The sequence below is a fragment of the Triticum dicoccoides genome, chromosome 3B (genome assembly GCF_002162155.2).
Source record: "Triticum dicoccoides isolate Atlit2015 ecotype Zavitan chromosome 3B, WEW_v2.0, whole genome shotgun sequence".
NCBI lineage: Eukaryota > Viridiplantae > Streptophyta > Magnoliopsida > Poales > Poaceae > Triticum > Triticum dicoccoides.
In genome coordinates this window covers 350,704,569-350,717,356 of record NC_041385.1, presented here as the reverse complement: position 1 = coordinate 350,717,356, position 12,788 = coordinate 350,704,569, and the positions used below count along the sequence as shown (strand labels likewise).

The 12,788-nt window shown below is 48.7% G+C and overlaps 1 protein-coding gene across 3 annotated transcripts in view; it reads right to left on the bottom strand.

Moving 5' to 3' along the window:
• Positions 1-2,252: 2,252 nt before the first annotated feature.
• Positions 2,253-12,788, bottom strand: part of LOC119276047 (callose synthase 7-like) — a 33,439-nt gene continuing 22,903 nt past the window's right edge. For 2 of the 3 annotated variants that reach the window (XM_037557009.1, XM_037557010.1), the window contains exons 29-42: positions 12,293-12,402; positions 12,080-12,202; positions 11,932-12,000; positions 11,663-11,816; positions 11,480-11,585; positions 10,984-11,106; positions 10,799-10,914; positions 10,415-10,498; positions 4,882-4,994; positions 4,573-4,802; positions 3,340-4,137; positions 3,199-3,249; positions 2,926-3,111; positions 2,253-2,783 (exon numbers count right to left, since the gene is read on the bottom strand). In XM_037557009.1, the coding sequence (XP_037412906.1) occupies positions 2,424-2,783; positions 2,926-3,111; positions 3,199-3,249; positions 3,340-4,137; positions 4,573-4,802; positions 4,882-4,994; positions 10,415-10,498; positions 10,799-10,914; positions 10,984-11,106; positions 11,480-11,585; positions 11,663-11,816; positions 11,932-12,000; positions 12,080-12,202; positions 12,293-12,402 (2,623 nt within the window). In that variant the 3' untranslated portion in view covers positions 2,253-2,423. The remainder of the gene's footprint in view (positions 2,784-2,925; positions 3,112-3,198; positions 3,250-3,339; positions 4,138-4,572; positions 4,803-4,881; positions 4,995-10,414; positions 10,499-10,798; positions 10,915-10,983; positions 11,107-11,479; positions 11,586-11,662; positions 11,817-11,931; positions 12,001-12,079; positions 12,203-12,292; positions 12,403-12,788) is intronic. The other variant, XM_037557011.1, reaches the window with a different exon arrangement.

Below are 12,788 nucleotides of genomic sequence, written 5' to 3'. Positions count from 1 at the left end.
TACCGCGCAAGTGGTAGTACTGCACCCTAGTCAGGCAAGTCCCAGCCTCTGCTGCTGTCACGGAAGTACCGTGGTCCGCCACGGTAGTACCGCGCGGCCTCGCGGTAGTACCGCGCCCCTGGAGCGGTAGTACCGCGTGTCGCGGGCTGAACTTGTGGATAACGGTTGGATTTTTTCCATGACTATATAAGGGGCGTCTTCTACCTCTAGTCGACTACCTCTTCCACCTCTAAGCTCCATTGTTGCTCCAAGCTCCATTTTCGCTCGATCTCTCTCCCTAGCCAATCAAACTTGTTGATTTGCTCGGGATTGGGTGGCAAGGGCCCGATCTACACTTCCACCATAGGATATTTGATTCCCCCCACTTATCCCTAGCGGATCTTGTTACTCTTGGGTGTTGAGCACCCTAGACAGTTGAGGTCACCTCGAAGCCATACTCCATTGTGATGAAGCTTCGTGGTGTTGTTGGGAGCCTCCAAGTGTTGTGGAGATTGCCCCAATCTTGTTTGTAAAGGTCCGGTCGCCGCCTTCAAGGGCTCCAATAGTGGAATCACGGCATCTCGCATTGTGTGAGGGCGTGAGGAGATTACGGTGGCCCTAGTGGCTTCTTGGGGAGCATTGTGCCTCCACACCGCTCTAACGGAGACGTACTTCCCCTTGAAAGGAAGGAACTTCGGTAACACATCCTCGTCTCCACCGGCTTCACTCTTGTTTATCTTGTCCCTTTACTTTTGCAAGCTTACTTGAGTTATATCTATTGCTTGCTTGTGTGCTTATTGTCTTTGCATCATATAGGTTGTCCACGTAGTTGCACATCTAGACAACCTATTTCATTGCAAGTTTTTAATTGTTAAAGAAAAGTCTAAAAATTGTTAGTTGCCTATTCACCCCCCCCCCTCTAGTCAACCATATCGATCCTTTCAAAGGGGGGATGGCGGCGGATGCGATCGGGGGAGGTGCGAGGTCAGAGCGAGCGGAGTCGAATGTGGCGGCGGAGGGAGGGAATGAAGCGGACGGGAGGCGACCCGGGAGCCAGATCGAGCTCCCCAGGGAATTGGGCCTAGGGCACGGGCGCGGCCCGGGAGGGGCCAACCAGCCCAACTGGAGGGGCGCGGGCCTAGAGGAGGGACAGGCCGATTGGGCCGGCGCGCGGCCCAGGATGCCTCGCCCAGACAGGCCACAGCCCAGCAGGCGGGAGGCAGGTGCATCCCGTAGGGTTTCTCCCCGGGGAGCGAAACCCACCACCGCCGCCGGCGGCGAGCCCGAGGGGGAGGCCAGCCACGCACCCCGTCGGGAGTGGCTGACGCGGAGGCACAGGGCGGAGGAGCCAAAGGACGCGATGAAAGGGCGAAATGGCGACGAGCGAACGGGCGGAGCCGCGGGGGGCAGGTCGCAGCGAGCCGCAGGCGGGACAGGGGGCAACTCCGGCGAGCCACATGCGGCCGGGCGACGCCAGGACGTGCTTGCGCCGCCCCGCTCAGAGCGGCCGACCACGCCCCAGGTCCGGAGCCTCCGTCGGCGAGCTCCACCAGCCCCCAAGGGCGCACCTTGCGGCCCATACGCCCGAGACGAGCTCGAGGGCGGAGTCGGCGACTGCGGCGGCCGCAAGCCGGCGACCGAACCCCGCACGCGGGGGGCTGGGTCACCGGCCCTGCAGGGCAGCGCAGCGCGACGGGACGCGGCGGCCTGGGGAGGGAAGGCACCGGCCGAAGGGGCGAATGGCTCCTCGTCGGCCAAATCCGCCCAGCGGAGGCGCAGAGCCGGAGCAAGGGCGGGCGAGGGGGGCAGAGGAGCGGAGGCGACGCCGGGGGCCTGCGGGGCGGAGGGGGCCGGAGAGGCGGAGGAGGGCGCGGTCACCGGAGCAACGCCGGAGCACGGGAAGGCGGCGGAGGCGGCCACCAGCGCGGGCAGGGGCGGGGCACCCGCGCAATCGCCAGAGCCCGAGAGCGCCATCCCACCCACTTGGTCTCAAGCCCGTGCATTATGCAATGCGATGGCCAAGATCATTCCCTTGAGAGTAAGCACGCTGAGACGCATTGTGATCAAGTGGACATGAAGGCCATCGTAGGCAGGGCCAGGAAGAATTATAAACGGCGACGCAGGTGTTGAAACAGAGACGTTCTTATTGGGTAAGGGCCATATGATTTTGTTCTCCCGTTGCAACGCATTACTAGTTATCTAAAAAAAAGTGCACTATCTCCATAGTAAGTGGGAAATATTAGATGATTAATTGTAAACTCCAAGAAAAGGTGTAATGGAAAAGCAAATGTGTAGCTTTCTTTTAGTTTTGGTTCAACGGTGAGAACAAATCAGATATTGCTCCAATGCATCCTTCCAAAGTTCCAAATCAACAATATAATATAATACAACGCCGTGAATATGCACGCTACAGACAGAGCAGGGTGGTTTGCAAGCAAGCAAGGTCATTCACGCTTGGTAATGGTACCCCTCCCGTCCTGCCCAGCGAGGATCCTCGAGATCTGCAGGCCCCGGCTGAAGGCTTGGTTGAAGAGCAGACGCGTCTGGAACTCTGACATGAAGGGGAACCACGAGAGGACGGCGATGGGCAGGAAGATGAGGATCCCCATGGTATACTCGTACATCCTTGCCATCTCTTGGATGGAGTCCCATGGCCCTATCTTACGGAGCACAGCCCCACTCCTCTGCCTCAACTTGGCGCAGCAAGGCCCTCGGCATGCTCCACCAGGGCAGCAGGAGCAACACAGCACGCCAAGTGGCTCAATCACTAACCTCCGAAACAGCGGTCCACACACTTGTGCCATCTACAACACAAGGGGATGTTATGTGACAGTAGTATAAACTTATATAAGAATTTGCCATCTTGGTCAAAACGTGCCGTCTTCTTTTCATGACAAAAGGGGAAAAGAGCTAGTAATAATTGTATAAAAGAAAGAAATCACTCACCAAAAGAATAAACCAGCCAGTTGGGATGAAGGCCAAGACACTGGCGCCAACGTCTGACACAGCGAGATCAAAACCAACAAATAAGACCACCATCAAGCCGATGAGGACAAGAAACACAATGCCCTTGAGTATACGGAACACAAGCTGAAACTTGGTAACAAACTTCTCTCTCCCCAGTGAAACAACCTGGAACACATGAGTCTACCTAAGCAAATGTACCATAACATGCATGAGAATATATATGGATGCAATACCAAGGATATCTACTGTTACCTTTAGCGAAACAAGAACGATGCCAATAACCAGCCACGATAGTGCATATATCTGGGTGGAACAAACAAAGCAGCATTATTATTCTACCTGAAATGAATGAAATGTTTCTAGAGGATAAGGAGATTTAAACAGGATGAGTACCATGAAGCTTTTGTTCTCGTGCACTATGTGCAAGTGGTACACAATACCATATTGGTAGATCAGGAGGCGCAGCGACAGAACCAGCTCCAAGAGCAAGCTACGTATTGTTCCATTCTTTAGGTGCTCATGTTCACTCACCCACCAAGCCTCCCAACTTTGCTCAGGTGCCAGCCCAATACCACCCCTATTGCTCATCCACTTCCACCAATCAGTCCAGTCGTCAACCGTCTTGTGCCACTCAAAGCATGATGGGTTGAAGATAAAAGGTGCAAACAGCCAGCAGAAAACAAGGAACCACATCGAAATTGTGACGTATACATACAAACTCGAGCTCCTGTAAGAACTCCCGTATGCTAGATAAACAACCAAGAGGATTAGCAGCTCCAATGCTTTCACAAAGTGGCTCCGTGAGTACATTCTGTAATTCTCAGCAAATTTTGCATGGCGTACAACAAAACCCCGGCCTGTTCCTCTATATTTTGCACCACCATGAAGTATAGTCCTTCCATAGTAGTGAGTCTTTGTCCCGAGATGAAAAGTGAAGAACATAGGAGCTAACTGAAGTTGCATGATTATAAACTCAGCCAGGGCTTTACCAAACCCTTTCTCCAAGCCGACCTCCATTATCATCGGGAGGATGAGCAACGTCCCAAGTTGGAATACCGATTGGGTGGCAAGTGCATTTTCAAAGGGTTTGATGTTTTTAATCCGTGGATCTTGGAGAATCGACTTTTCTAAGCCACTCAAAACAAGATACAACCGCCCATATAAAAATACATACACCGTAAGAACAGCCACCTGAAAATTAAAGCCACAAAACTCACAATGATTTATGTGTCTTCTGTACTTTGAACGGAACACATCATACTTTCTATATGTTGCCCATTGCTTGAAAAAATAGAAACATCAATCCTTATGAGGTGAGGGAGCTTTGTACAAATCATCTCAAACGAATAAAATGCAGAGATAAGAAAACATGCTTGCATGATGCAACATGGTCTTATGTGCATCAACATAAGCTCAAGTCAATATATTGATATCAATCGTTATAAAACAAGTAACAACGGTAGCTACTGATTTCAACAAGACTATTTGCAAGTATGATCCCTGAGGAATCAAAACAGAAGAGTCTATATCTGGTCTGCTGTTATATACTCACAAAGTAAATCAATCTGATTTTTTACCTCCTGGAAGTGCATATAAAGTTGATATGTGAAAGCATGAGATTCATACCATGCTATTGAAGTAGAAGCCAACTGTGGTGAAGTACATAGACAACATCCTGTAGAAATCGAATCTGTGTCCTAGTCGATAAACATCACGACATAGAGTTTGTTCACCATTACCATTTGCCACCTTGGCCTCAAAGTTGGATATTTGGTTCATTCCAACATCACGTCCTTTACCCAACTGTATGTATTCATGATGGGTAACATTTCCTTGTCGCAGGGTTGAATTGAATCCTTAAATATATCAGAACAATTATTAGCTTATTGGAAAAGGAAGAAAAACTGCATAATGCATATTCTCTGGATATGGTACCTGCAAAGATGTCCTCACTGAGGTTAATAACCTTTGAGGCCTTGCTTATGCCACCCCTTGTGATGTGAAAGATTCTATCGAAAACATCAGGGTGACCATAGTGGAATCGTACCCTGCATCACAAATTGAAATTTAATAAGTATAGAATGTCCATAGCACAATGATCTCCAAAAGAAAGGTACACCTAAATCACTCTGGTCCTATCTATTTCCTATATTTACTTATGGAACTACCCAGTTACAACTTAGACCCACAAGTCTCATTTAGCCATTGTATCTAGCAGAGCTTACGAGATTAGAAGCGCTATTTACTGGACCGCATCAGGCAAGACCAAAGCAGGGAGCATCGGAGGTCTACACGCGCCAGGTGCCTCCTTAGTATGCGGATGTTATGGAAGCATCGGAACGACATTGTCTTCAATGGGGCAGCTCCGTCAATAGCACAGACTACTCAACGAATCGAGCAGGAAGGAAGATTATGGGTGAAGGCAGGACTAATCAAGGGTGAGGTAGAAGGGTTTGAGGTGGATGGCTCAACGTGGGTAGATCAGGAGTAGTTCGTTTAGGTAAATGAGGTGGTGTTGGATGTAAATCCGCATGTAAATTATTTGTAAAACCGTGGAGTTTTGGGGACTCTTCCCCCTCCTTTAATGAATGATACGCACACTTGAGCGTATTCGAGAAAAAAAATTACTGGACCTCGCTTGTTTGAAATGAGTCGGTTGTCTAGCAGTTTCCCTAATTTACCCATGGTAATGCCAATCACTTGGAACCTATGAGGAACTGCAAACTTCGGTATGAATAGCCAAATAGGTAATCGATCTAACTCCCCCCCTCCCCCCTCTTCAAAAAAAACCGGCAGGGACATGGTATTTCCCACCAGCTTTTCCTTAGCCCTCCATGAGAGCAGCCTGCTATTATTTGATTATCTATGTACTTATCTACTTTTACAAAAGATTGGTAAGTGTAATACTATCTCTCAAACCGTTGATATGAATGATGATCAGTTTCAATTACTGGCTTTTTGGTGGAAACTAAGTCCTATGTTGGCATTGTTTCAACTTTTTTCGTCGGTACTTTTCAGGTTATTATACTTATCGGAGTTTTGTACTTACTTGCCATATTACAGTTTAACCGTGCCACTTGCCATTATACTTGCTTGTCGGATTTATTGTGCTTACTTGCCATATTACGGTTTAATTGTGCCACTTGCCATTATACTTATTGTCGAATTTCTTGTACTTACTTGCCATATTAACAGTTTAACCGTGCCACTTGCCATTATAATTGTTGGATTTATTGTGCTTACTTTCCACATTTACACTTTAACCATGCCACTTGCCATTATACTTGTCGGATTTATTGTGCTTACTTTCCATATTTACACTTTAACCATGCCACCTGCCATTATACGCACTTGTCAGATTTATTGTGCTTGTCATATTAACAGTTTATATTGTGCCACTTGCCATGTTTTAGCAGGTGTAATTGCCAAGTTTAAGAGGGTGCAATTACCAGGATATATATACATGGTTGCCATGTTTAAACAGATATACTCGGCAGGTTTAAGCGGGTGTGGTTGCCAGCCTTTAATAAAAATAAGTATAGTTGTCGGGTTTAGCGGAAAAAAATGTGCAGTTCCCAGGTTAAATCTAGGAGATAAAAAATAGGTTACAGGTTAATTATTAAGTCTTTTGGGTTAGCTACTCAAAGTTGGGTTTCAGTGACTATACGAGGAAGAGCGAGATGTTGCAAAGCCTTCTGAGTATAAATGTGTAATGCAGCAGATCAAGCTTCTCTGTGAGATGAGCAGAAAAGGCTGCCTGTAGCCTGCAGTGTCCTGCACCCCCCTACTACGTGATTGCTAGAAGTAGTTCCATGTACCCTACAGGCTTGTGTCAGACTGGGAATCTCATAGGAAAAATCAGTACAACTACGTCCACCTGTGGGCCCCTCGCTACGTGTGATGGCTCTTCCTGGCCATGCGATGCAGAGCGCGCGTCCCCATGCCGCCGCACAGGACGACGTTGGTGCGCATGCTGCAGCTTAGATTTTCCCTTTAAACTTTGGTTAACAGCTAAGAAGTTAATGGTATTCTCAAGTTTACTGAGGAATCTATGTTGACCAGATTATGCTGATACAATCACAAATTTGTTTGCCATATAGCTGAGCAGAATATGCTTAGCCGTCATGTGATCCAGCGTGTGCCTCTTCGACGTGCTACTGACGCGGTGTTCAAAATGAGTGGCTATTTGCAGCTTTGGCAGCCGCTTAGCCGCCCTCAGGACCGAGACGCCATCAACATCATCATTGCTGATCTTCGGGCGATGGCTCTCCACTTGACGCCACCGCTTCCTCCACCACCCGAGCCGGATTAGCTTTCGCAGTCTTCATCAGCACCGCCGCCGTTTTTTCATTTTTTTTGGGCTGGTTGAGCTGTGCCCTCAGCAGAAACTTTTAGTACTATGTGTTGTGCTACCTTGTGTGCGGCTGTGTGTGTGTGCGTGCGTCCGTGTGAACTCTTGCTGGACCTTGTGGCTTGGTGCTTTATTTATATATAAAGCGGGGCGAAAGCCTTTTTTGTATGCTTATCCAAGTGAATGCATCAAATACTGCGTCCTGTGCGATCATTGTTTCCGGCTCCTGGTCGCACAGGACGCAGCGGGGGTGATGTTGTAGGCCACGGTGGCTCAATCTTTCCGCGATCCAGCAACGGTCGAGGTTGGCCAACCACATGTGAAATTTGACCCGTGGCCGGGCCCAACTTTTCCAGAACAGGTCCCATGCGTCGCAGCCAGAGGAGCCTCGAAGGAGGCCAGATAGGCGCTGCGCGCTGAGTAGACGCCATCCGGGCGCCACTTCCAGACTAGCGTGTCGGGGCGGTCATGAAGGGTAATGTGTTCGGTGTCCCGCCACAGCATCAAGTATTGCCCAATTCGTGAACTCCAATGTTGCCGGTGATGTCGCGCGCCCAGTTATGGTTCCGTAGGCCATCAGCAATGGAGCGTATCTTCCGTCGTCGCTTGGGGATGCAGGAGTAGAGCTGGGGCGCAACTTCTCGGACGGATCGGCCGTTTATCCAGCGGTCTTCCCAGAACTTTCCGGATGTGCCATCGCCAACAATCATCGATGTAGAGGCGAAGAACAGGGCCTGCTCCTCGGCAGAGAATTGGAGATCGAGGCCTTGCCAGGCCCTCTCCGCGTCGGTCTTGCAGTACCAAAGCCGGCGTAGCTGCAAGGCTAGGCCCGCGTGCTCCATGTCCTGGACACCGAGGCCCACAAGGGAAGTAGGCCGACACACGCGGCGTCAGTTGACGTGGCAGCTACCACCATTAGCAGCGACACGCCCCTCCCACAAGAATCATATCTGGATTTTCTCGACGAGCTTGATGGTTTTCTTCCGGGGAGCGAAGACAAGCAGCTGGTGGATAGGGATTGCGCACAGAACGCTTTTAACCAGTGCTAGTCTTCCAGTTTTGTTCATAAGCCTTGATTTCCAGCATGGGAGCATGCCTGCAACCTTGTCGACGAGCGGCTGGAGTTGCGCACTCGTGGGGCGCTGAATGGTCAGCGGGATCCCTGGATAGGTCAGCGGCTGGTTGGCAAGTGCACATCCCAGGTTCCCGGTGATCAGTGATGCATGCTCCGGTCCGCAATTAAGCAGGGAGGCCGAGCTCTTGTTGTAGTTCACCAGCAGCCCGGAGGAGCGTCCGAAGAGCTCGAGGATAGCCTTGATCGCCCTGGTGTCGCTCGGCGACTGGTGGCAAAAGAGCACGACGTCATCGGCTTATAGTGATATCTCCAGGATGGGGCGCCGGCGGTGTAGCTGCTCGAGGACACCCAGCGTTGCGGCGCGCCTGATGAGGCGTCCCAGCGTGTCCACAGCAAGGACGAAGAGCTGGGGCGACATGGAGTCGCCCTGTCGGAGTCCGCGCCGATGCCAGATTGGGGGGCCGGGCTCGCCATTGATCAGCACGCTCGTGCTAGCGGTGGAGAGCAAGATGGCCAGCCAGTCGAGAAACCAAGGCCCGAATACGTACTAGCGCAGCGCCTCAAACAGGAACGGCCAGGAGATGGTGTTGAAAGCGCGCGCCAGGTCCAGTTTGAGCAGAACTCGGGGCGCACGTAGCTGGTGCAGCACGCGCATCGTTTGCCTGACGAGGATGAAGTTATCATGGAGGCTACGGCCGGCAATGAAGGCATTCTGGTTCTTGCTAACCAGCCCATCGAGCTCTGGCGCAAGGCGTAAAGAGAGCGTCTTGGCGAAGATTTTGGCCATCAGGTGGATTAAGCTGATGGGGCGGTAGTCCCTATGTCCTTGGCACCCGGACGCTTAGGTAGCAGCGATAACAGGGCCTGGTTCAGGCGATTGAAACCGCGGCCCCGCAGCTCGAATGCTGGTGGAAGACGGCGACGATGTCGAGCTTGACGGTGCTCCATCAGACGACAGTGACGCTGACTGGGCCTTGAGGGTCAGCAGCAGGCGCTGGCGTTGCCGGGGCACGCATGGTCGGAGGAGGGGGTGGGGGCGGCGGCGGAGTGACGCGGCGTCGCGTCGGAGGTGAGGCCTGTAGCAGCGCGCGGTCGTGGGCCCGGCACTCGGGCGTGCATTCCCTGGAAACGTGGCCGGAGAGGAGGCAGCGCCTGCACCTGACCTTGTTCGTGCAATAGCGGAAGTGGTGGCCCGGGTCGAGGCAGCGGAAGCACAAGCCGGCCTCTTCCTCCGGTGTGGGGCTGCGGCGAAGGCGGGGCGCGGGGACCTCTGTGCACCGGGCGCAGCGGGCGCGGGAGCGCCTATCTCTGCCCCTTGGCTGCAGCCATGCACCGCCCTCGTCCGCAGCCTCCGTCGTCGCGCGCTCGACGCGGTGGACCTCCGAGCGGGGGCCGAGGAAGGAGGCGGGTGCACGCTGGGTCGGCGCAGGAGGAGCTTGCAGCTGGCATGACGGCCGCGCGGCAGGGGCGGAGCTGCAGGCCACGTCGCGGTAGGAGCGCCGGCCGGGGGACGAGTCGGTGTCAGAGTCCCTCCAGCGTTCCTCGCGGTGGCGGTGGCGGTGGCGCGCGCCTCTGTTGTCGCCGCCGGAGGCCATAGCGTCGGGAGGAGGAGGGGGGGAGGGCAACAGGGGGTTCTGTGCATATAATCTAGTAGTTGTTAAAGCTACCCATGCATACATGGACTATTTCTGTGCTGATTAAACCCTGCAGTCTTTGGCAGGAGTTCAATATTTTATTGTTTCAGGTGAAATTTCTTGAAGCCATAACTAGTAAATCTCACAGAAATCTTTAATTTATGGAAATATCACAGTAAATCTTGACTGTTTATTAGCAAAACTAATAGCTCCTTGTTTAACTAACCAATATATGTTTGTTTTGCTTGGCAGTGTCTGAGTGGAAGAGCAAGAATGCTCGGGCGAAAAAACAGTGGAGAGAAACTACAGATATCAATCAATACTTGAGGTGGTTGAACCATAACTACATTTTATAAGCTATACAAAATGAAACGGTCAACTGAATTTTAAAATTGGAAAGAAACATACTTAAGAGGGTTTGCAAGAACACGTTGGCCGATAGTAACAAAGCTGGTCTCTTGGTTGGACATAAACCAGGCAAGTGATGAAACACTGCATGTGAAGTGAGAATGTTAAATTACCGAAAAAGGCTTTCGCCCCGCTTTATATATAAAGCAAACCGCCCAAGCCAAGCATCCAACAAGGTTCAACAAACACACACACACACACACACACACACACACACACATAGGTCCCACAGGAGCACAGAGTAATCATAAGGGTTAATGCTGAGGGCACAGCACAACAAGCCCTCGGCATTAGGGTTAATGTTAAATTTAGTGTGCTGATAGTTACGCAGAAGAAAGATATAGCAAATTTAAGAGACGATTAGTAGCCAACAGAAAAACTAACCTTCCTGTGAAGATATGCTCGCGAACACCCAATATTGTTGGCTTGGACTTTCCATGTTTAATAAGGAACTCTTCCAACAAATTTCTCATTTTAAATGCTTCTTCAAGATAGTTATCCTAGACAGCAGAAAATGTAAGATACACTGATAAATTAGACTTAATACTAAAAAAATACAGATCATTTACCTGGTTCATGTCAATTGCTTGAAGTGCTTCTCCTCTAGTGAAGATTATGGCATGATTTTGATTATTAGGCTTCCCCTCTCCAACTTCTGTTGGTTTACCAGGCAGCTTTATCCGGTAAATTTCCTATAAACAGGTTAAATATTAGGTGGTCACGCATCAGTAGTCAGTCCAGCCCCTTACCAAACTGATAGCAAAGATCAAGCTATATAAGAGTTTATGATATAATATTCTTTGCATGCAGAATATTTAGATAAGCACATATTGAATCAACGGAGTAGAGTAGATAATCAATATGCTGTTACTTTCCTGAAATGTTGACACATAAATAGTGAGAATATAGTTATTTATATTCTTCCAAATTATGTTGTAAATATTACCAACTAGTAAGTAGGAAATACAATATGAAGTCAAAGGTGAAAATAAACTCTAACCATCGATAATAAAAACGTCACAGAAAAAAGTAGGCATTTCAGTTCATGAAATGTAAATTCAGTACCTCATCGTCACCTTTCACAAGAACAGAGTAATAATGTTTCTTCATTTTACCATTTGGTAGTGGTACTTCCTTCTCATCAATGTAAGCAATACGCAAAGCTGGATACCTGTACAATTTGTATTTGAAACTCAGAGGAGCCACAGAAAATATATTTCATAAAATAAAGGAGGGTAAGTGAATTACGTTAGCATCAGATTTAAGATGTTCTCATACAGACCCCTTTCCCGGGAATCCTTGGATGCCTTATGCATGCCATAGAGTTGACAGGCAACAACATAAGTGAATTTGATATCAGCAATGGCCTTGGACCTTGCAGATTCGTCTCCACCCAAATCAGCTAAAGTATAACCAAATAACACATTAGTCAGCACATGACACGGCTGCATTTTCTCAGGTATGTTCACATAAAATGAGAAGTGCAGAACCAGTGTTCAGAACCCTATGTGGCTAACCTTGTTCACTTTTCATATCCTCATAGCATTGCACTTCAAGAGCTCGTCTATAGTACATCATCCCTCTCACTATTCAAGATGCAAACAATAAGATAAGCAGAAAGACAGAAAAATTGTCAGCTTTTAAGAGATACAATCTTCATGTTACCAGTTCTGGCAAGTGTTTGACCCCGGTAAGACGCCCATATACGGATATCATCCATGCATCCCTTTACTTCCTCTTCGTTATCTGGATCAACTCCAATGCGTTGTAGAAAGTTCTTCCATTCATCTAGAGATTGACAAGCATCATTAAATTTTACTATGAGTTAAAAACTGATACATTTTGTTTAAGAAACATAAAATAGAATTGGCAACTCACCTGGATAAATCTTTTGTAGATAAAACAAAATTGAGATACCGTCTTCATTCTTTCTATTTAGTTGATGAGATGAATAAAGTACTTCCTCATTGTAATATGGAGTCAAAACACTGCACAATGAATCTTGTCAGAATGTGATGAGCTTCAAAATGAATGTTGAAGACAGTAAATTTGTAAAAGGAATAATATTTTTCACAGCTATGTGGAAGAGTTTGTGCCAGATGTAAAAAATCTAATGGAAACATCAACTTGTGAATGCAATTTACTATGATGCAATCTAATACTCAAAGGACTATTAAAAAGAGGTTTCATAATAGACCAATTACTACTGTAACTAGTACTTGATTGCAGTAAACTGCAGGTTCATGGTGTTTGCTGCCTTTTCAACTGCATGCAACCCTATAGCTTCATTATTGGAAAGATGCCTCATTGACTGTCTGTGAGACATCCGTTGGTGTGTTTTTTTAAAATACAAAACTGAGGGTGGGATATAGCT